Raw genomic sequence first — 24126 nt, 5'->3', positions numbered from 1 at the left:
TCATCGCAGCTCCAGGACATCACTGCACAAATTCCTCAAGGTCCTAAGCCCAACCATCTTCAGCTGCTTCATCAATGACCTCCCACCATAAGGTCAGAACATAGAACATAGAACAGTACAGCACAGAACAGGCCCTTCGGCCCTCGATGTTGTGCCGAGCAATGATCACCCTACTCAAACCCACGTATCCACCCTATACCCGTAACCCAACAAACCCCTCCCCCCCATAACCTTACTTTTAGGACACTACGGGCAATTTAGCATGGCCAATCCACCTAACCCGCACATCTTTGGATTGTGGGAGGAAACCGGAGCACCCGGAGGAAACCCACGCACACACGGGGAGGACGTGCAGACTCCGCACAGACAGTGACTCAGCCGGGAACTGAACCTGGGACCCTGGAGCTGTGAATCATTTATGCTAACCACCATGCTACCGTGCTGCCCCCGAAGAAAGGATGTTTGCAGATGACATGCACAATGTTCAGCACCATTTGCGACTCCTCAGATAATGAAGCAGTCCTTCTCCAAATACAGCAAAACCTGGACAATATCCAGGCTTGGGCAAGTGGCAAGTTATATTTGCTCCACAAAAGTGCCACACAATGACCATCTCCGACAAGAGAGGATCTAACCATCGCCCCTTGACACTCAATGGCATTACCATTGCTGAATCCCCCACAATCAACATCCTGGGGGTTACCATTGGATCAGAAACTGAACGGGACTAGCTATATTAATACTGTGGCTACCAGAGCAGGTCAAAGGCTAGGAATCCTACAGCGAGTAATTCACCTCCTGACTCCCCAAATCCTATCCACCATCTACAAGGAACAAACCAGGAGTGTAATGGAATACTCTCCACTTGCCTGGATGAGTGCAGCTCCAACAACACTCAAGAAGCTCAACACCATTCAGGACAAAGCAGCTTACTGGATTGCTCCCCCTTTCACAAACATACAAACCCTCCACTACCGGCACATAGTGGCATCCAGGTGTCCAACTACAAGATGCACTGCAGTAACTCACCAAGGTTCATAGAACATAGAACATAGAACAGTACAGCACAGAACAGGCCCTTCGGCCCTCGATGTTGTGCCGAGCAATGATCACCCTACTCAAGCCTAACGTATCTACCCTATACCAGTAACCCCCCCCCCCCCCCCCCCCCCCCCAATTAACCTTACTTTGACACTAAGGGCAATTTAGCATGGCCAATCCACCTAACCCGCACATCTTTGGACTGTGGGAGGAAACCGGAGCACCCGGAGGAAACCCACGCACACACGGGGAGGACGCGCAAACTCCGCACAGACAGTGATCCTTAGGCAGTACCTTCCAAACCCACGACTGCTACCAAATAGAAGGACACAGGCAGCAGATACCTGGCAACACCACCACCTGCAGGTTCCCTCCAAGTCACTAACCTCCTGAGTGGAAATATATCATTGTTCCTTCACTGTCTCTGTGTCAAAGTTCTGGATCTCCCTCCATAACAGTACTGTGGGCATCCCTGCGCCTCAGGGACTGCAGGGATTCAAGAAGGCAACCCACCACCAACTTCCGACGGGTGACCAGGTATTGGCAATAAATGCTGGCCTAACCAGTGACGCCCACATCCCGTAAATGCATTTTAAAAACACACACACAGAATAGCGCACAGGCATACACACACACACACACACACACACATATACAGACTCACTCACGTACATACACACACAGACTCATTCACAAACCATATCCGTGAGATTTGGGCCTTTCACTGCCAGGAAGAATTCGGGATGGTGCCAATTCACACTTGCCCACTCCATCCTGTTGGACACTCCAGCTGTCCCGGATTTGGGGGGGGGAGAGAAGGGGGGGCAGACATTGTTGCTGTGGCTGTGCTGTTCCTCATGAATTCACTTGCCCACTCGCCATCTAACCCTGTGCTCTTTTAGGAGGCTGCGCATGAGGGTGAGAGAGAGAGAGAGATCGCCACAATGCTGACTACTTCTCCAATCAGAGACTGTTTCCGTCATATTTAATGCTGACAGGTTCACCAGCTAAGCCTATCAGCAGCAAACACGGGAGAGAACTCGCCTGTGGTTGGAGGAGCAGCATCTTGTAGATCTTTCATTGAAGTTCCTGTACTCTGAACAGTGAGTCCACGGGGTGCATACAGAGGCTAGGTGAGTCAGATAGTGGTCAGTGGGTCAGATTGTGACCCAGGGCCATATGTGCAAAGATGTGCAGCTTAGGTGGATTGGCCATGCTAAATTGCCCATTAGTGTCCAAAAGGTTGGGTGGGGTGGGCTTTTGGAGGGTCGGTGCAGACTCAATGGGTCGAATGGCCTCCTTCTGCACTGCAGGAATTCTATGTGGGACAAACCTTTTCTGCAGCATTTGTTCAATATGAACCATTGGATTAAAGGTACAAAGCCTCTGTACTGCACGGGTACATACTGCATATGGAACCAGTTTGTCTACAATGTCTGGGGTGGATGCTGTCATTTAACACTCTGTAGATTCACTTTGACTAAAGTGATGACTTGCCCCTTTTTGCTGAAACAATTAGTGTTCATATTATAACTCCAGTATGAGCAGTTAATGAGAAGGGAATGCCATCACGTATAAATGACAATAGTTTGGTAAAAGGACTACCCATCCAAAGATGCTGTCCGACCCACTGAGCAGTTTTCAGGATTTTCTGTTTTGAATTTTGCTATTTTGTTTCAGCATCCATCCAAAAAGCTTGTGTTGATTTTCTCAATTCAATCATTGGGGCAGAGCCTCCCACTGCACCTGGCACTTTTTTGTAACTGGCTTTGACCCCACCACAGGGTCAAAGTCGAACTTTTACAAAGAAAATTCCCTGCATTGCCACAATCAATCCTACTGGGAGTCAAACCTCAACTAATATAGAAAACTGGAATTAACCCAGTTGATAGCTGCAAGCCTAAACAAGATAACTTGCTGAAAAGTAATTAACGCATGGTTCATTGGACTGACTTGTAACAGTTGTTGTTGAATTTGTTGTAGCTGGCAAATGCCAAGAGGACACCAAATCCCGGCCCAAGGGAGAAGAAAATCTGTGCAGCAGCGTCCACCCACACCTGGAAACAGAAGAACGGGAGATTTTCAAAACACTTGTTAAAAGTTTCCAGCTTTATTTCTGCACATTATTACAGGCAACGGGTTGAATTCTCCAGCCCTTCCCTTGGCTGGGATCCTCCCTTCCCACCGATGATGTCTCTCTCTCTGTCTCTCTCTGTCTCTCTCTGTCTCTCTCTCCCACTCTGTCTATGTGTTTTTGTGTGTGTCTCTGTCTCTCTCTCACGGTGCGTGTGTGTGTGTGTGTGTCTCCCTCTCTGTCTCTCTCTCCCTCCCTCTGTGTTTGTGTGTGTCTCCCTCCCTGTGGGTGCGTGTCTCTCTGTCTGTCTGTCTTTCTCTCTCAAAATGCCGAAAAAGTTGGTGCCGCCCCCGCACCGATCCTCCGACTGGTGAGGGGCCAGCAGCTGCGCGGCGTAAAAAGCACGGCCTTCCTGATATAAACGCCTGGAGAATTGCCGGGTCCATGGCCGCGCATGCACACAGCGACGACATGCAGTGGTCGTGTCGTACAACATTGCTCCTGCCGCGCGCTGACCCGACCTGCCAGATATTGCCCCCCTGGACATCCCCTCGCCACCCCCGGGCCAGTCCCCTCAGACTTCCCTGAAGCCCCCCTCCGGCCAGCAGCATGGCTCCTGCCCGACTGTGGCGGCGCTGGACACGGTCCGCAGCTGCCACGCCGGGATCATGAAAAGTGAGAGCACACGTGCCCTGCGTGGTCGGGAACTCGGCCCATCGGGGGCGGAGTATCAGGGAAGGGCCTTCAGGTAACGTCCTGAGGCCGTCCCAACGCCGTGCAGCGTACTCCTCGATGATGCCTTTGCCCGAAAACAGGCGCCGCCCCCGATTCGAGGGAATCTCCGCCCGATCGGCGATTACGACATTGGTTTCGGGCAACGGAAAATCCCGCCCGTTATTTCAGAGGACATTGAAGAAAAATGCTGACTGAGAATTAGGCACAGAATTGGTGATCTCATTCAGAGAGGAGATAAAGAGGGCGGGTGGTGAAGTCAAAAGATTCATAATGGGGTGCTGCCTTGAAGTTTGGATTCAGACTAACTAATTGGTTGCATTCGGAGGTTTGTCCTAGGTATGAAACTAGATTACAAAAATGAAGCTCAATGTGCGGGTCTCTCCGTCCCAGGTCGTGTTCCCCAATGGGACGGAGAATTGGGCGTCTGGACAAAATTGGAATCCAGGTCGGAGGCCAACCCGAATGTGATGTGCCGACCCTTGGAAACGAGGTCCACAACCGTGTGCCAGTGGGAGGATGTAAATGAATGCAAAGAGGTCTTAATGACCGATTTGCATTCATTCAGCGGAGCCTGCAGCCTATGTTCCGGCCCCCCGTGATTCTCTGGTCTCTGTGGCCAGGAATAATGTGAGTCGGGCAGCACGGTGGCGCAGTGGGTTAGCGCTGCTGCCTCATGGCGCCGAGGTCCCAGGTTAGATCCCGGCTCTGGGTCATTGTCCGTGTGGAGTTTGCACATTCTCCCCGTGTCTGCGTGGGTTCCGCCCCACAACCCAAAGATAGGTGGATTGGCCAAGCTAATTTGCCCCTTAATTGGAACAAATTAATTGGGTACTCTAAATTTATTTTAAAAAAAGGAATAATGTGAGTCAGTGAGTGCGGATCTACCAGCGTGGACCTGGTGTGGTGGACCTCGCGGTGGGCCAAGGGGGCTCCCTTGGCTGACCATGCTGGTAGAGACCATCTGAGCCCAACTAGGGGCCAACTCCCACCCACATTGCACTACCTGCCCCCCTCCACAGAACCCCTGTAATAGGGAGACCCCCCCCCCCCAGGAATCCCTGTAATAGGGGAGCCCCCTCCCCCACTCCCCAGAAAAGAGACACCCTGTCTGGAAGCTAGAGTGCAGTGCAGACAGAGGCGGTGAGAAGAATTAAATCTGTAATACTTGCAGCTCCATGTGTCCATTCCTGGAAGGAGAGCAGCTGTAGTCTGCATCTGCATCTGGTTCCCACAGATCCATTAGCTGCATGCCATTCAGAGCATTCTAGTAGTGGTCTGTGATTGACAGCTTTGATTCCCTTGGGAATTCCTCTTATTCCATAGCATGCATAAATTTGCATGGCAAAGAACACTGAATTACTTGCCAGTTTGCGCTCCCAGGGAGCGTAAACAGTTTGCAATTCACCTCTGGTGGGAGAAGATGGGGCGGGATTCTCCGATTGCCGGAGCCGAAATCGCGTTCGCCGATTGGCTGGAGAATCCGTTTTTACGCTAAATTCGAGGGCGGCGCTGTTTTTGGATGCTCTGTCCCCTCAAAAACAGCGTAAACGTTGAGTATGCCGCATGCCATTGGGATGGCCTCAGGACGTCACCTGAGGCCCTCTCCCGATGGGGCGACTTCCTGACAGCGTCGGTCACGTGTTCCCTCAGTTTTCGGGGACCTCGCCTGCCGGCTGCAACTGTGTCCAGCGCCGCCCCAGTCCGGCGTGGTGGGCTGGGGGGGAGGTGGGGGATGCCGTTCCGCTGGCAGGTTGGCTTCGGCAGGGACTCTGTGGACTGCTGGGGGGTTGTCCCTGGTCATAAGGGGGGTACAGGGGGCAACTATCTGGCAGGCCGGATTGTACGGCGTGGTCGCCGCCGTGTGCAGATGCAGTCACGGACCTGGCCATTCTCCGTCCGTTTCTACAGGTAAAGCCGGCCTTTACGTGGCACGGCTGCTAGGTGCATTGGTGCAGGGGCGCCGCCAAAGTTTCGGTTGTAAGACCAGACACTTCCTCCAGACATGGCGCAAAATCGGAAATTCCAGCCCATAGTCTCCCAAATGGAGAATCTCGCCCAATGTCTCTCAGCCACAATTGGGAACTAAATTTAGCTATCAAAGATGTTAATATATAATACCTGGGTATAGATTAAACTGTACTCCATTTACCTCTCTTAACTGCAAAAGCCCAGTGGAGATGGAGAATTCTGGCTACTATCTCTATGTTTATTCGTGTAATAGAACAAGATTTGAGTATTGCCGAAAAAAGATAGGTATCGTCAAAGGTTTTCATCTTGCATTCATCAGAACATTCACAAGGCCAATTTTAAAGAGAACAAATATAAATTGCTGTATAAATCATTCCATTTACGATTTGGTATTCTTGCAGATGTCCTGATGAGTGCAGGACGAAAAGCTTCGACAACATGTGTCTTTTTTCTGCAACATGTCTACATTACTAATACATGCTCAACCACTTATAATTATGTAATCATACCCACAATAAGTGCATCATCTTTTACAGACACTAAAACCATTCTCACCAACGGGCAACTAACAGCAGGACATATAGACTCACCCTGGTAACCAAGTCCCCCATTTACTTCTTTGCTTGACAGAAAGTGAGATTTTCACAAGGGAGAGTACAGACTGCCCATGTGTGGCCACATCCTTCCTGAAGTGATCACCCTGTTCACCTTCAAACACCAGGAAAATACCACCTCTTAAAATAGCAATGAGATATTTGGCCCGATGATTTGTTTCGAATGGTGTTGGTCGAGGGAGCAATGCGCATCACGATACTGGGCGAGCTCCCCGGAATAGTGTTGTAGGATTGTTTACATTCACCTGAGAATTTCATCTGAAAGGCGGCGTCTCTAACAGTGCAGCACTACCCCACACTGCACTGAACTAACAGGGTTTCATGGTGAGTTGAGTTGAGCTGGAACCCACTGACTTTCTGACTCGAGGCCGAGGCCAATACATAAAATTAATGGTCACGTAATTTTCAGTAGCTTTTCCCCAATCTGCATGGCCACCGTTTTCCAAAATGCAAAACACTAAAATTCTAGCCAGAAGTTTCAGCTGCGGTCACTGGGACACAAAAGGCTTATCCCATCTCAGCTGGACATATTGTTACATCGGTAAATGTTTTAATGGGTATTTTGCCCTTTGCAGCTGTCTATCTCCCTGTGCAATGCTGTTGTTTGCTTCAGAATCCAGAAGACAGGCATCTGCAGTGCGATAATTAGTTCCTAAATTATATCTTTCGCCCTGACAACTGGCCCAAGATCTCAGAAATACACTTGGGACATCATGCTGATTTTGGGTGCCGGGACTAGAACTACTCCCACGTTTTGAGTCAGAATTGCAGCAGTCAGTTTAGCAACTGTTCACAAACTGCGAGGAAGGTCCCTTTGCCGGTGAGGATGCCATTTTGTCCGACAGCACCGATCTCTCCCCCCCTCCCCCTCTAGCTTGGGGAGGCCCCCGGGAAACCCCCTCCCCAACCAAAGTCACAAATTCCCCAGGCCTCGCCCCAGCAGTGCCATCCTGGCACCTGGGCACCATGGCACCTCCAGCCTAGCACCACCACCTGGGCAGGATATCTAGGAGGCAGTGCCACGGTGTCCAAGTGACAGGGTGCTAACCTGCCCTGTCCCCGACCACCTGGGGTCTCCAATGGCCTGGGAAGCCCCCAGTTGCCATCATGACTGGCTCATGTTTGTATGGCCCAGTACTAAATGGTGCCCTGATGAGTTCTCGCAGGCGTGGTCGGTGAGTACTGGGTGAATCCAGCGTTGGGCCCAGCGCAGATCGGGGTGCAACGGGTGAATCGGACGCGAGCTCCAAACCGGACACCGTGCCGGGACCGACTTGCTCTGCCCCGGTGCGATCTGGACCTCTCCCTTGCTGGGCAAGATCCAGATCTGAATATTTAAATAAGCCTTACAGCTCATTTAAATTCCCGGACTATTTCTCTAATAGTTTGAAAAAGATGCCATGTTAAACATAATAGGCAGAATTCAACCAAAACATTTCTAAGGGCTCGATTCAAATAAATGGGAACAAAGTCCCATAGCGAGTGGCTCGCGTTGTACAAGGGGTCTCAGCAAACGAGGCCGCACATCGCCCGTTTTGTACACTGGGGAGCTCTGAGGCCCACAAAGCGATCCCTGACCACCCTGGCTCCCATCATCCACACATGGCACCCCTGGCCCGATCATGCACGTGCACAAAATGCCAGCTTGGCACCTTGGCAGTGCCTAACTGCCGCCATAGCACCACCCATGCCCATTTTCAATGCCAACTGGGCATCTTGGTAGGTCGAGGCTGGCATTCAGGTGGCACTGCCAAGGTGCATAGATGGCACCAGCACCAGGGCACCACCCTGCCCAAAGAGCATGTAGTTGGAGGCCTCCTATCCCTTGGGAGACCCCCATGAGTGCCGTTCCGTCTGATCCCCATTTGTGGTCTCTCAGGCGATGGGGGATGAATCCCAAAGCCTCAGGTATCTTGGGAATCTGCACATTAGTGTAATTATCTCGCTGTAATGTGCTGATTTGCCAAAAAGTGATCCTGCCAAAAGTGTCACGGTGGCGCAATAGTTAGTACTGCCGCCTCACGGCACCGAAGACCAGGATTCGATCCCGGCCCTGGATCACCAGCCATGTGGAGTTTGCACATTCTCCCTATGTATGTTTAGGTCTCACCCCCACAACCCAAAGATGTGCAGGGATTGGATTGGATATGTTTATTGTCAGGTGTACCAAGATACAATGAAAACTATTTTTCTGCGAGCAGCTCAAACAGATCATTTAATACATGAAATGAAAATAATCTAAAAAGCAAATACATAATAGGGCAACACAAGGTACATAATGTAAATACATAGACACCGGCATCGGGTGAAGCATTAAGGAGTGTAGTATCAATCAGGTCAGTCCATTAAGAGGGTCTTTTAGGAGTCTGGTAACAGCGGGGAAGAAGCTGTTTTTGAATCTGTTTGGGCGTGTTCTCAGACTTTTGTATCTCCTGCCCAATGGAAAAAGTTGGACGAGTGGAATGGTCACATTAAATTGCCCCTTAATTGGAATTTAAAAAAGAAATGTTTAAGTGATACCGCCCACACAACACAATATCTCGCGAGAGCAAGTGGCATCTCATGAGACGTTGCAAGCCAGGTAGATCCCAGGAGTGGGATCCCACAGCTTTTATTGGCCACACCGCTCCACGGTGAGCTGGTTTTCTGGCCCAGCGTGGCCATTGGATTGAGCCCCAAGTGTCATTTTGGGCACGTTTGGCAGGGTGCATCCCACTGGCTTTTTGGGCGAGATCCACACTGCTATTCAACCTTGGCAGTGCCAAGGTGCCAGAGGGAGAGCCAGGGTGCCACACTGTCCTGTCCCCGATCACCTAGGAGTCGCCAATGGCCTGGAAAACCCACCAGGTGCAATTACGGACCAGTAGTAAATGGCACCTGGTCCAGACCTTGCTAGTACAGTTCTGCACCACTATGGAATGTCTATGGTCTAATGCCTAAAAGCCTGTCAAAATGCCTTATGGCATTTTGACAGGCTTTTAGGCATTAGACCATAGATATTCCATAGTGGTGTGCTGTGGCATCCTGGTAGGTCGTAAGAGTATCTGAACTGTAGTGAATCAGTAATATTAAAGCTAGAGTCAATATAGCTCTAGATGACTCACCTGGGTGGTAAGCAGTTTATTCCATTCAGGCTTAAGATAGAAGAGGAGTCCTCGCCAGGCCCCAGGCAGGGTGGCACCCCGAATCAAGAGAATAAACAGTACGAGATAGGGGAAAGTGGCTGTTACCCATACGACCTGCAGAAGAAATAAACATTTAGGCAGTTCTAAGAATAAAAAAGACAACAGGCATTTACACTGAACAGCTGCGAAAGTTCCAAGCTGACCAGTGGCCTATATAATTTGATGATGGTGTACATGCTGGTAACAGTTGCACCACACAAGCGGCAGGCAATAAACAAGAGAGAATCTAACCATTCAATGGCATTACCATCGCTGAATCTGTCACTGTTAACATCCTGGGGTTACCATTGATTAGAAACTGAACTGGACTAGCCATTTTAATACTGTGGCTACCAGAGCAGGTTAAAGGTTAGGAACCCTACGGCTAGTAACACCTCCTGACTCCCCAAAGTCTGTCCACAATCTAAAAGGCACCAATGAGGAGTGTGATAGAATACTCTCCTCTTGCCTGGATGGGTGCAGCTCCAACACCACAAGTAGCTCGACACCATCCAGAACAAAACAGCTCCTTTCCTTGGTACCTCTTCCACAAACATTTACTCCCTCCCTCCCTCCCTGCACAGCATCAGCAGTGTGTACCACAGGATCATTGAATTTACAGTGCAGAAGGAGGCCATTCGGCACATCGAGTTTGCAATGGCTCTTGGAAAGAGCACCCTACACAAGCCCACACCACCACCCTATCCCGTAACCCAGTTACCCCACTTTAAACTTTACCCTTTTTGGAAACGGAGGGCAATTTAGTGCGGCCAATTCCCCTAACCTGCACATCTTTGGACTGTGGGAGGAAACCGGAGCACCCGGAGAAAGCCCACGCAGACACGGGGAGACCGTGCAGACTCCGCACAGTCACCCAAGCCGGGAATCCAACCTGGGACCCTGGAGATGTGAAGCAACTGTGCTAACCACTGTGCTACCATGCCGCCCATCTACAAGACGCACTGCAGGAACTCACCAAGGTTCCTTAGACAGCACCTTCCAAACCGACAACCACTACCATTTAGAAGGACAAGAGCAGCAGATAACTGGGAATCCCACCACCTGGACGTCCCTCTCCAAATCACTCACTACCCCGACTTGGAACTACATCGCCAATCCGTCACACTCGTCAGGTCAAAATCCTCAAAGTCCCTCCCTAATAGCACTGTACCTACACCTCAAGAACGTCAGTGGTTCAAGAAGACAGGTTACCACAAGAGGCAATTAGGGATGGGCAATAAATGTTGGCCTTGCCAGTGACATCCACATCCTGTAAATGAATTTTTAAAAATGTCTGTTTAAATGCTGTAGCAGTGGGAGGAATGCTTGGTTCTACGGGATGAGGGGGTCAAAGTTCCTTGTGAATCAGGATTTAGTAATTCATGCTGCCTCAGATCAGACGAACAGGGCAGCACCACTGGGTACAAGCTAATTTTTAAAACATGGACAACCCCGTGAATCTTGTTACGCTGCAGTCTGCACAAACAAATGTTTGACTGTGGCTGCCTCTTGAAAAGGGACTCTCTTAGCCCTCCAGCTGGTTAATAGTCACAAGACGATGAGGAAAGGCCAACTGGCCGACGCCTTCATTCATTCCAGGAATGACCTGTGTTCCCATTTGTTGCTCCATCTTAATTATTTGCGGAATTGTTTCAAGTCTCCACTCTGCACGGAAGTCCATTCCAAGTGTGAATAGGACCTGATGATACCAGTTCTCCTTGTTCAACTCCCACTGGTTACATTCAAACCCAGTGGCTTGGAAAAGGAAATAGAGTGGCACATCTGAGAGACAGCAACCCCAGTGTCTCTTTGGTAATTTCACTATTTGAATGCACACAGCAATAAAACAGATGAACCGTTGTCACAAAATTCTTAAAATCAAATCGGCAATGGATAGTTGTGGGACTGAATTTTATCCCAAGGACACGCTGACAGCGCCAGAAATGGTATGAAAAAGGACTGGCGGCTAAGATTAGGGAGAATCTCAAGATATTCTATAAGAATTAAGGGGAAGAGGGTAACCAGGGGCAATCTGTGCATGGAGCTGGAGGACATTGGTAGACTGTTAAACAAGCACTTTACATTGATCTTCACTAGGGAGAAGATGATGTAGGCATAGAGGTCGTGGCGAGGGACTGTGAGTTTCTAGAACAGTTTGAAATAGGGAGTGAGAGAGTGAGTAAGTGTTGGAGGTTTTAGCGGACTTAAAGTGGACAAATTCCCAAGTCCGGATGAGCTGCATCCCAGGCTGTTGTGGGAAGCAAGCAAGGAAATTACAGGGTCTCTGACCCAAAATTTTAACTCCTCTCTGGTCAAGGGAAAGTACCTGAGGATTGGAGGACAGTGAAAGTGGTTGCACTTTTCAATAAGGGTTGTAGAGATAAACCAGGGAATTACAAACCACTGAGTTTCACATCAGTGGTAGGGAAACTATTGGGAGAAAAGTCTGAAGTGGAGAATTAATCGCCACTTGGAGAGGTACGGTTTGATCAGGGGTGATCAGCATGGCTTTATCAGGCGAAAATCAGGTCTAGCGTATTTGATTGAATTTGGAGGTGGTGATCAGGTGTGTAGGGTAGAGCAGTTGATGTAATTTAGATGGATTTCAGCAAAGCCTTTGACAAGGGCCGACATGGGATACGAACAAAGAAAGAAAAAGCACATGGGATGGATGATAGCATGGCCAGTTGGATCCAAAACTGGCTTAGTGTTAAGAGACAGGGAGGGTGGTGGTAGATGCCTGTCTTCGCGACTGGAAGCCAGTGTCCAGTGGCTATAGAGGAGAATGTGGGGTGGTTGATAAGTTTGTGGATGACATGAAGATTGACAGGGCGGTTAATAGCGAGGAAGAATATCAAAGGTTGCACGAAGATGTAGATGGATTGGTCAGGTCTGTGGCAGATGGAATTTAATCCTGAAAAGTCCACTTTGGAAGCAGTGGCAAGACAAGGGAGTACTCAATGAATGGAGGACACTAGGAAGCTCAGAGAAGAGAGGAATCTTGGGGTGTTTCTCCACAGCTCCTGAAGACAGTAGGGCAGGTTAATTGATTAGTTAACAAGGCATGCCGGTACTTGCAGCATAGATTCTCAGAGCAAGGAGGTTATGTTGGAGCTGTACAATCTTTGGTTAGGCCACAGCTGAAGTAGTGTGCGCAGTTCTGGTCACCTCACTATAGGAAGTATATGACTGCACTAGGGAGAGTGCAGAGGGGATTCACCAGGATATTGACTGGGGAGGAAGCATTCGAGCTACGAGGAGAGGCCGGATAGGCTTGGGTTGTTTTCTTTAGAGCAGAGAACGCCGAGGAGGAACCTTATTGATGTGTTTAAGATTATGAGGGATAGTGACAGGGTGGAAAGGATGAAACTGTTATCCTCAGTTGAAGTGTCAATAATGAGGGGGCATGATTTTAAGGTGAGAGGGGCAGGAGGTTTAGAGAGGAGCCTGGAAAGCACTACTTGGAAGGGGCGAGAAGGCGGGGAACCACAACGTTTAAAAAAAGACATGGATGAGCACTTGAATATGTCATAAAGTGAATATGTCCATCCCTGAAGGTGCACAAGGAACCAGAAGAACTGCAGCAACTGGGACTGCCCAATTATGCAGGAACACTGACAGGATCCGATTCTGATGGCTACAGACCAGCTAGATCAGGGGTGGGCAAACTACGGCCCGCGGGCCGCATGCGGCCCGCCAAAGGTCTTTATGCGGCTCACCAAGATCAAGTCATAAAACAAAAAACTTTTTTTTTAAATTGAAAAAAAAAAATTTTTTTTTTTTTTAATAAGGTTAATTGGGAGGGGGGGGGGGGGAGGGGTTGTTGGGTTACTGGTATAGGGTGGATACGTTGACTTGAGTAGGGTGATCATTGCTCGGCACAACATCGAGGGCCGAAGGGCCTGTTCTGTGCTGTACTGTTCTATGTTCTATATGAGGCGCCCAGAATCATAACCGGGTGAAGCGCCATTTTTGAAAAGTAGAGAAAAAGAGGGCTAAAGGCAGGATGCCGCCGGGGGAAACGCTGAGGTATATGCCGCATGCTAATTGGTTACAACCAGGACTATTAATTAATATACTATGCGGCCCTTTAAAATTGTGAATTTCTGAATGTGGCCCTTGCACGGAAAAGTTTGCCCACCCCTGAGCTAGATATTGCTGTCAATGAAGGTCACTGGCAATTCTGTGGCAGCCTGGATGGCAGTCGGTGACACCTTGAACTTGGTGGAATCTAGTGATGGCCCCATCCTTCCAGATCAGTGTAGTCGGGCACATCACCACCAACCCTCTTGAAGATGGCATTGGTAATCTCCTTGACACACTAATAGGTTGCAAACTGGGAGATCCTACACATATCTCCAGTGGATCTCTGGAAAGAGGCAAAGCCATGGAAGTTGAGCCAAGGTGATCTTCAGGGCCATTTGAATATCAACCAATCCCCCAGGTTTCAGGTCACTCTTCAGAATGGTCCAGAAATAGGCACTGACCTCCCTGGAGAGATGAAATCCTCATTGATACTTATGCGTGAACAGTTGGAGAACATTCAGCCTCAGGAGCTGCACTCTCTCCTGGGGTAGCTACTTAAGACTCCAGTTGCTATTGGCATGCCCCTCCCTGCCTTTCTCCAACATCGCCACCCCAAGGTTGGCCCTCTTGCTAGATGCTTCCATTTTATGGCCCTTTCTCCACACCATCTCTAAGCTTGCTCTAAATGACCCAGCCATGGTTACAAGGACACCAAGGTTAGGAAATAAGTATTCCAGGGTACACTGGGGGCAATTCTCCAATATGGAGCTCAAGTGTTCGCGCCGTCATGGACGCCATCGCGTTTCACAACGGCGCAAACCAGGCCCTGGTTCGACCGATTCTGACCCCCACAGGGGCCGCGCCAACCTGCGCATGCGCAGAGGACTTCTTTAGCGCGCCAGCCCCAACTCAACATTGCGTCGGTGTTCAGGGGCCGGCCGCGCCAGAAAGTAGTACCTTGCCGATTCCAGCGGCCCACACCGCAACAAACCCGCCGGGACAAATGGCGACGATTCACCGCACCTCGGAAAATTGCACACTGGCCTCGGGGCATGGTGGCGCAGTTGCGCTGATTCTCCAGACCGGCGCGGGGCTCGGAGAATCACCCCCACTATCTTGAAAAGACAGATAGAATGGAAAAGGAGGAGGAGAAGTCCTGATAGAAAAGGGTGACATAAGAATAGTAGTGAGAAAGGATCTTAGCTCAGAAGATCAGGAAGTCGAATCAGTACTGTAGACATCAAAAACAACAAAGGTCAAAAAAATGTTAGTGGGAGTAGTTTCGAGGTCCCCTAACAATAATTATAGAGGGGGGTCAAAGCATTAATTGGAGCTTGTAACAACGATAACATAATAACTGAGGAGATTTTAACTCCCATGTTGAGGGGAACAATCAAATTGGCAATAGTTGTCTGGAAGATCAGTTTGTAGAGTTCTTTCACCAGTTTTCTGGAACAACACATTATGGAACCAATTATAGACAGAGATATTCTAGATCCAGGATTGTGCAATGAAACGGTCAATTAGTAGCCTCATTGTAAAAGATCCACTCCAATCCCAATTCTTAAATTTAAGCAAAGCCAGCTATATAGTTATGAGAGGAGCACTGGCTACGGTTGATTGGGTAAATAAACAAAACAGTATGGGAGTAAATAAATAGTGGGAAACATTTAAAGAAACAATTCAAGAGGTTCCAAAATGCATTTCGTTAAAAAGGGAAAGATCCACTCCAGAATGGTCCCAGCACGGATCCCTGTGGAACACCACTGGTCACAGTTCTCCATTTTGAGAAACTCCCTTCCACTACTACTCTTTGTCTCCTGTTGCCCAGCCAGATCTTTATCATCTAGCTAGTACACACTGGACCCTATGAGACTTCACTTTCTCCATCAGCCTACCATGGGGAACCTTATCAAATGCCTTACTGAAGTCCATGTATATGACATCTACAGCCCTTCCCTCATCAATCAACTTTGTCACTTCCTCAAAGAATTCTATTAAGTTGGTAAGACATGACCTTCCCTGCACAAAACCATGTTGCCTATCACTGATAAGCCCATTTTCTTCCAAATGGGAATAGATCCTATCCCTCAGTATCTTCTCCAGCAGCTTCCCTACCACTGACGTCAGGCTCACCGGTCTATAATTACCTGGATTATCCCTGCTACCCTTCTTAAACAAGGGGACAACATTTGCAATTCTCCAGTCCTCCGGTACCTCACCCATGTTCAAGGATGCTGCAAAGATATCTGTTAAGGCCCTAGCTATTTCCTCTCTCACTTCCCTCAGTAACCTGGGATAGATCCCATCCGGACCTGGGGACTTGTCCACCTTAATGCCTTTTAGAATACCCAACACATCCCCCCTCCTTATGCCGACTTGACCTAGAGTAATCAAACATCTATCCCTAACCTCAACATCCGTCATGTCCCTCTCCTCGGTGAATACTGATGCAAAGTACTCATTAAGAATCTCACCCATTTTCTCTGACTCCACACATAACTTTCCTCCTTTGTCCTTGAGTGGACCAACCCTTTCTCTAGTTACCTTCTTGCTCCTTATATATGAATAAAAGGTTTTGGGATTTTCCTGAACTCTGTTTGCTGAAGGTATTTCATGACCCCCTTTTTAGCCCTCTTGATTCCTCGTTTCAGATTGGTCCTACATTCCCGATATTCTTCCAAAGCTTCGTTTGTCTTCAGTCGCCTATGTATGCTTCCTTTTTCCTCTTAGCTAGTCTCACAATTCCACCTGTCATCCATGGTTCCCTAATCTTGCCATTTCTATCCCTCATTTTCACAGGGACATGTCTGTCCTGCACTCTAATCAACCTCTCTTTAAAAGCCTCCCACGTATCAAATGTGGATTTACCTTCAAACAGCTGCTCCCAATCCACATTCCCCAGCTCCTGGCGAATTTTGGTATAGTTGGCCTTCCCCCAATTTAGCCCTCTTCCTTGAGGACCACTCTCGTCTTTGTCCATGAGTATTCTAAAACTTACTGAATTGTGATCACTATTCCCAAAGTAATCCCCGACTGAAACTTCAACCACCTGGCCGGGATCATTCCCCAATACCAGGTCCAGTATGGCCCCTTCCCGAGTTGGCCTATTTACATACTGCTCTAGAAAGCCCTCTGGACGCTCCTTACAAATTCTTCTCCATCTACACCTCTGACATTAAGTGTACGCCAGTCAATATTGGGAAAATTAAAATCTCCTATCACCACTACCCTGTTGCTCCTACATCTTTCCATAATTTCTTTGCATATTTGTACCTCTATCTCATGCTCGCTGTTGGGAGGTCTGTAGTACAGCCCCAACATTGTTACCGCACCCTTCCTATTTCTGAGCTCTGCCCATATCAAGTCACTGCTCGAGGCCTCCATAGTGCCCTCCTTCAGCACAGCTGTGATTTCCTCTCTGACCAGTAACGCAACTCCTCCACTCCTTTTACCTCCCTCTCTATCCCGCCTGAAGCATGAATATCCTGGGATATTTAGTTGGCAATCATTCCCTTCCCTCAACCAAGTCTCAGTAATAGCAATAACATCATACTCCCAGGTCCTAATCCAAGCCCTAAGTTCATCTGCCTTACCTACTACACTTCTTACATTAAAACAAATGCACCTCAGACCACCAGTCCCTTTGCGTTCATCATCTGCTCCCTGCCTACTCTTCCCCTTAGTCACGCAGACTTCATGATCTAGTTCCTTACAAGCTTTAGTTACTACCTCCTTATTGTCCACTAACCTCCTCATTTGGTTCCCACCCCCCTGCCACATTAGTTTAAACCCTCTCCAACAGCGTAAGCAAAAGTACCCCCAAGGACATTGGTTCCAGTCCGACTCAGGTGTAGACCGTCCAATTTGTAGTAGTCCAACCTCCCCCAGAACCGGCCCCAATGTCCCAAAAATCTGAACCCCTCCCTCATGTCCCATCTCTCAAGCCACACATTCACCCTGCCTATTCTTTCATTTCTACTCTGGCACTGGTAGCAATCCTGAGGTTTGTAGCCACCGAAGCTGGCCACTTCCCGACATAAAATGGAACATTGAGTTGCATGCAGGGAAAATTGGACAATGACAGAGAGGCAAGCAGGTTGCAGAAGCTCTCTGTGGATTCTGACTGTGAAGAAACCAGACAGCATAGAAACTAACAAGCTGTGCATATTAAGTGAGCGATTCCCGGTGATTCCAAGGCACAATGGACACAACAGTTAGAAGAGATTGAAACATTCTATAGCAGGTCAGACATCCCGGCGCCAGTGGAGTCTGAAACAAAAGGACACAAACAAGGTGGAAAGAACCGCCCAGTGATCGAGGAACAGCCCCGTTATTGGGGTAATTCAAATCAATCGATTGGGAAGAGACCCAATCGATTGCAAGTTTATAGAGGGTCCGCCCAGATGGGTGCGAAACTCAAAACAGTATAAGACAGAGACCCCGACCCCAGCTCGCTCTCTTAGCCAGGCTCTCTTAGCCAGCCCTCCTTGCTCTTAGCCGGTCCTCCCAGCAGAATACCTTTGCAGCAGCTCTCCAGGAACCTGGACGTGAGAAGGAGAGGCCTGGCCAATTGCTACACCGACAAGTAAGTGTTATACAACGCCCGCTACGAGAGTAGACACTCCTGACCCCTTTCGGCAGATCCCTTATTCCAGATAAGTATTGGCCTAGTAGTGGTAGGAACAGTTTAGTCTTAGTATTATGTGCATGAGTAGTAAATAACTGTGTAATAATAAACGTGACGTGTTTGAACTTACTAACTAGTGTATTGAGTCATTGATCTGAACTTGAATCTTGTGGCGGTATCATAAGGATACCTGGCGACACTAGAGCTAAGGAATAAAACAGAGCCAATTGAGTGTAAAGCACACTCACCCAGAACGAGCAACATTTAGTGGCGGACTCTGACGGGACTTGACTAGAAGTGGAGTTCCCACTCCGAGAGAACCCAGCAATTTGAATCAGAAATCCAATTGGGAAAAGGAAAAACCACAAGTGTTCAAGTAGTTCACATCAATCCTCATAATTCGGAAGTGTGTTTTTGCATGCGTAACTAACAGGGTTATAAGATAAAACCGAGAGATTTTTGTTGTGACAAACTGTCGGGAGTTTATAATTCGGAAAATGGTGAAAGCCGTACCCGCATTTCATAACACCGCCTTAGTATCCCTTGTTCTAAATTTAAAAGAGAGCTTAAGATAGAAGAGATGGCCATGCAGGCAATGGAACGCCCCATGCACCCTCAAGAGTTTGTGGTTGCAGCGACCAGCAGAGTAGGTCAGCGTCCCATTTGGGAACAAGAGATCAGGAAGTACCTCAAAGGGAAAGGATGGCCCCTTTAGAGCGAATTCTGTTCGAATGAGGAAACAGGCCCCAGGAGTATAGGACATACTTGATGGGAGGACCTGAGCGCAATTCATAAAAGGAATCTAGGAAAAGCACGTAAGCCGATGGCAATTGTGTCCTGTCTGGCACAATTGTGAGGCACAAAGGAGGTCGTCAGGACGCTCCGAGCAGAATTAGAGGAAAGGCATCGCATGAGTAAAGTGGATGTCAGTGGTATAGAGAGAGAGAATCTAGAATTAAGAAAGAAGTTGGCAGATAAGGATAGAGAGGTGGATGATGCCAAGAGGGCACACCAGTCTTGTCTAGCCCATCTAAGCAGCTCCCAGGTACAATACGAACAAGCCTATCAGGATGTGCAGCGTGCAGTCTTGATAAGTCAAGAATCAGAGAAGCAGGTAGAGACACTGAAGAAGCAGTGTAGCGACCTGAAGGCAGCTTTAAGAGCACTCCATGCTGCCACTACTGAGCAAAGGCAAAGCACAGTGGACCATGCTAAGTGTAGGAAGCAGATTGCGGAGCTGCAATCTCTGCTTTCTGTGCAGAATGGCTTCCAAGACACTTTTGGAACGCAACTAGAGGAAGAGAATGCACCAGGTTGGCAGGAGTTAAGCAAGACAGCGCAGCGATATGTTCAGGGAACATGTGCGCTAGAAACGCAGCAGAAAAGGAAAGCGCCCCAACCCCCCACAGATCAGATAGCACCCACACCAATTAACCCAGTCACCACCCAACGAAAAGCAACCGCAGACGGCGCACCCGAGATCACTTACACCACCCCCTTAACCATGACTCAACTAAGGGACGCATGTGAGAAAATCACCCCGTTCCTCCCCACTTCAGACCCCCACCAATTCTTTGCAAAAGTTAAACAGCAGGCGACCATGCACGGCCTTGATGCGCGAGCGCAGGTTAAGCTCACAGTTTTGAGTTTAGACTCATCAGTAGTAGCAGCCCTCCCCGACCCACAGAACGTTGGAGGAGGCACCGTCGAAGAAATGCATACAGCTATTTTGGATGCGATAGGGTATAACAGAGGAGACCCAGTAGAAGGCCTAAACAGATGTAGGCAGAAAAAGACCGAGCACCCCACAGCGTTTGCAGGAAGGCTGTGGATTCACTTCACTGCAGTTTTCGGTGAATTAGACCGCGCACATTTGACCCAAGATAACATGGTTAAATGGACCCGCACTATTATCTCCCAGGCCACAGAGGCAGGACAGAAAGCCTGCTCTAATTACGACCCCTCAGAAGAGGCCCATAATAAAAAATGGGTCTTGCAAAGATTGTCCCGTGCTTGGGAGCAATCTATTCATGGTAAGACAGCATTTAAGAAGCCCGAGGAGGCGCAAACCGAGGTAGACATTCAAGCAGTAAGAGCGCACCAAAACCCCGCATCGGTAAATGAGGGACAGAACAGCCCCTGTGCCCATCCAGCTAGGGAATCTCTCCACCAGACACCCCATTGTTCTTGTAGATCTGCCCCACACAGCAGAACACATACTCGGAATTGATTTCATGAATGCACACAGCCTGTCGTTCGACCCAGTCAATCAGTGTGTCTGGCGAATGGCAAGGTCTGAAAGAGCACCCGCAACGCTCACAGTAGGTGAGTACGAAAACAGGATTAACGCAGTAGGAGACTATTGTTTTGACCCGACCACGCTCTCCACAAACAGACAAGTTAGGGCAGTTTTAAACAGCAACCGATCAGCATTTGCCACTCACAGGCACGAATTCGGCAGAATGACTGGATCCGTTCATGTTAGAGGACCTGACCCTAAACCCCAGCGACAATACAGATTTCCCCAGAAAGCAGAGGGAGAAATCGCCAAAGTAATAGAGAGCTTATTAGAGCAGGGCGTAATTAGATCAGTAGTCTCGACTAGTAATGCCCCAATTTGGCCAGTGAGGAAGCCCGATGGACATGGCGTTTGACCATTGATTATCGGGAACTCAATAAAGTCACCCCCACAGTAGCCCCCACGGTAGCAACAAGTCCAGAGACCATGCTCAAGCAGGGACTCAAGTATTTTACGGTTTTGGACATTAGCAACGGCTTCTGGTCAATCCCATTGGCAAAGGCATGCCAGTACAAATTCGCATTCACTTTTAAAGGTCAGCAGTACATGTGGACATGCCTCCCACAATTCCCCCTCCACAACTCCCCCTCCATTTTCCACCAACAGCTGGCAAATGGATTATCAACATTTTCCCGAACCGAATGTCTGGTACAGTATGTGGACGACCTATTACTGCAGACAGACACCAAGGCAGAGCACATCACGCTTCTGTCTGAACTCCTGGAACTTCTGAAAACAATCGGATGTAAAGTGAACCCCAGAAAAGCCCAAATATTGGAGAATAAAGTGATGTATTTGGGTACAGTCATCACGCACGGCAAACGCGAGAACGAGTTCAAAAGAATTGACTCGATCGTCAAATTGCCCCTTCCCCAAAATGTTTCAGCCCTCCGGTCATTTTTAGGACTGGTTGGGTACTGTCGGAACCATATTGACGGTTTTGCGACAAAGGCAGCCCCCCTTTCAGACCTCCTTAAGAAAGGAGCCCCTTGGGAATGGCTTCCGCAGCATACAGAGGCTGTGGACGATTTAAAGAAAGACCTTAGCGCAGCCCCCGCACTCCAAGTTCCAGACCCGCTTTCCCCCTATGCAATTGAGGTAGCAAGCACAGATCTGACCCTCTCGGCCGTGCTCCTTCAGGAACAGCACAAGCAGCTACGACCTGTGGCTTATGCCTCCCGACTTTTAGACCCAGTAGAGCAAGGATTTTCAGCCTGCGAAAGGCACCTACTCGCAGTATTCTGGGCAGTACAGTACTTTTCGTACATTATCGGACTAAACCCCATAACGATTCTGACCGAACACACCCCCACACAGCTTCTATTGGACGGATGACGGTTCAGTTAGCCAAATTAGAGCAGCTAGGTGGACCCTTCTTTTACAGGGACGGGACATCACAGTGAAATGGACTAAGACACACACCTTCTTAGCAGACAACCTCCAATACCCAGGGCAACCCCATGATTGCGAGATAATAGCCCCCCTCCACAACACAGGACCCTTCATTGTAAAGACACCCCCCAGGAAGATAGGAAGTTCAACTCAAAGCCCCCAGCACACAGACACGTGTGCCCCCTTGAAGATTTACGTGGATGGTTCATCCACTGTTTTAAATGGTGAGCGCATTACAGGATGCGGCATCTATGTAGAGGATGCGCAGGGACGCGCATTAGAAGAGATAGCTTTAAAGTTACCCGGTCACTTAGGCGCGCAGGCAGCAGAGCTCACGGCCATAGCTTACATAGTGGACCACCTAGATTCGTTCCCCAGCCCAGCAGATATATATTCTGATAGTCTATATGTCAGCAACAGTTTGACGGATTTTCTACCCCTGTGGAAGACAAGAGGTTTTGTTTCCGCGGATGGAAAGCTCCTTCCATCAGCCCCATTGCTCCGCCATATCCTAGAAAAGGCAAAGGATAGGATTTACGGAATAATTAAAGTGAGAAGTCATCATCGGTCAACCCCCTGGAAATGTGAAAGCCGACGCACTGGCAAAAGCAGGTTCCAGGCAAGGACAATTTTGGACACCCCCAGCTAGGGCCCTGTGAGTTCAGTTCAAGTCTCACAGACAAACATTGAGGAACTAGTACAGGCCCAAAAACTGGACAGCAATCTCAGGGAGAATAGTAGAGGAAAGTTTTTGGCCCCGTATGACAAGTTTAAACACACTCAGACCACACATGATGGTGTGGTTTTGAAAGATAAACTGTATGTGGTTCCTGAGAAGGACAGGAATCAAATGATTTGCCTATTCCATGATGGTCATGGACACCAAGGGATAGACCCCACCACAGCCCACCTGAGACAGCTCTGTTGGTGGACAGATTTGAGAGAAGATGTAACGCACTACATCGAGAATTGTTTAATTTGTGCACAGAATAACCCGAAGAGGTAAAAAGGCTCAGCTTGGTCACACTTGCCCCGTTAATGGCCCCTGCACAAACCTCCAGATCGATTTTTTAGGTCCATTGCCCCCATGCAGAAATGGCTATAAATACGTTTTGATGGTAATTGATACGTTCACCAAATGGGTAGAGGCATTCCAATCACGAACTAACATGGCCAAAACAACCGCAAAGATCCTGACACACCACATCTTTACTAGATGGGGACTTCCCAGAAGTATTGAGTCGGACCAGGGATCTTATTTCACAGGACGGGTCATGAAGAACGTCCTGACCATATTCGGCACTAAACAAAATTTCCACATTGCGTACCACTCCCAGTCCAGCGGTATAGTGGAACGCATGAATCGGACTCTAAAATCGACCCTTAGAAAGATGGTCCAGGAAAATAATACGACTTGGGATTCGGTGCTCCCATTCGCACATATGTTTTTAAGGAATACTGTTTCAGCTTCAACAGGTTTCACCCCACACACACTCATGACCGGACGCCCCATTAAAGGTTCTGAATTCCTTTTAGGACTCGATATGACCAGCCCAGAAGTGACGGCCCTCACACACGAGACAGCAGTCAAACAATTAGTGGAAAATGTAAGATCGGCTCAGTTAACAGCTGCAGTTAAATTGGGAAAGAAAAAGAAACAGAGCAAGGCTTGTTTCGTCAGAAAAGTACATTCCACAGAGTTTCAGGTTGGACAGCAGGTGATGTTGTCTGTTTATAATCCCAGCACGTTTTTGGCCCCAAAATATTCAGGTCCGAACTCAATTGCGGACAAAGTCAGCCCTTCAGTATATAAAATAAAGTACCCCAACGGGAAGACTGCCTGGTTCCATATCAACCAGTTAAAGGCATATTGAACACAGTCCAACCACTCACACCATGTCCTGCTAGACGCAGCAGAACACCACGCCCCGCCCACAAGAGACGCATTTCCACCCTCCCCCTCACAGACCAGCACCTCATCGGACTCGACCTCGACTCCGCCCATTGACTTCAGACCACGCCCCGAAACGCCCACTAGCTGCCACAGCAGAGACAGCGACTGTGACTCTGACGACAGCCACAGCACACCTCCCTACTGCCCTGATACAACAGACCACACACACAGCGACTACGAACCCGACTCCAGTGATCCTTTTGAGATCATATACATAAAGGCCCCAGAC

General features: G+C 48.7%; 1 protein-coding gene across 3 annotated transcripts in view; it reads right to left on the bottom strand.

Annotated features, from left to right (window-relative positions):
• The window catches only part of slc6a4a (solute carrier family 6 member 4a), an 85942-nt gene that overhangs the window by 26572 nt on the left and 35244 nt on the right, over positions 1-24126 (bottom strand). For all 3 annotated transcript variants that reach the window (XM_038814311.1, XM_038814313.1, XM_038814312.1), the window contains exons 6-7: positions 9537-9671; positions 2995-3098 (exon numbers count right to left, since the gene is read on the bottom strand). In XM_038814311.1, the coding sequence (XP_038670239.1) occupies positions 2995-3098; positions 9537-9671 (239 nt within the window). The remainder of the gene's footprint in view (positions 1-2994; positions 3099-9536; positions 9672-24126) is intronic.

Source organism: Scyliorhinus canicula, chromosome 12 (assembly GCF_902713615.1).
Source record: "Scyliorhinus canicula chromosome 12, sScyCan1.1, whole genome shotgun sequence".
Classification (NCBI taxonomy): domain Eukaryota; kingdom Metazoa; phylum Chordata; class Chondrichthyes; order Carcharhiniformes; family Scyliorhinidae; genus Scyliorhinus; species Scyliorhinus canicula.
This window is presented reverse-complemented; position numbering and strand designations above follow the sequence as displayed.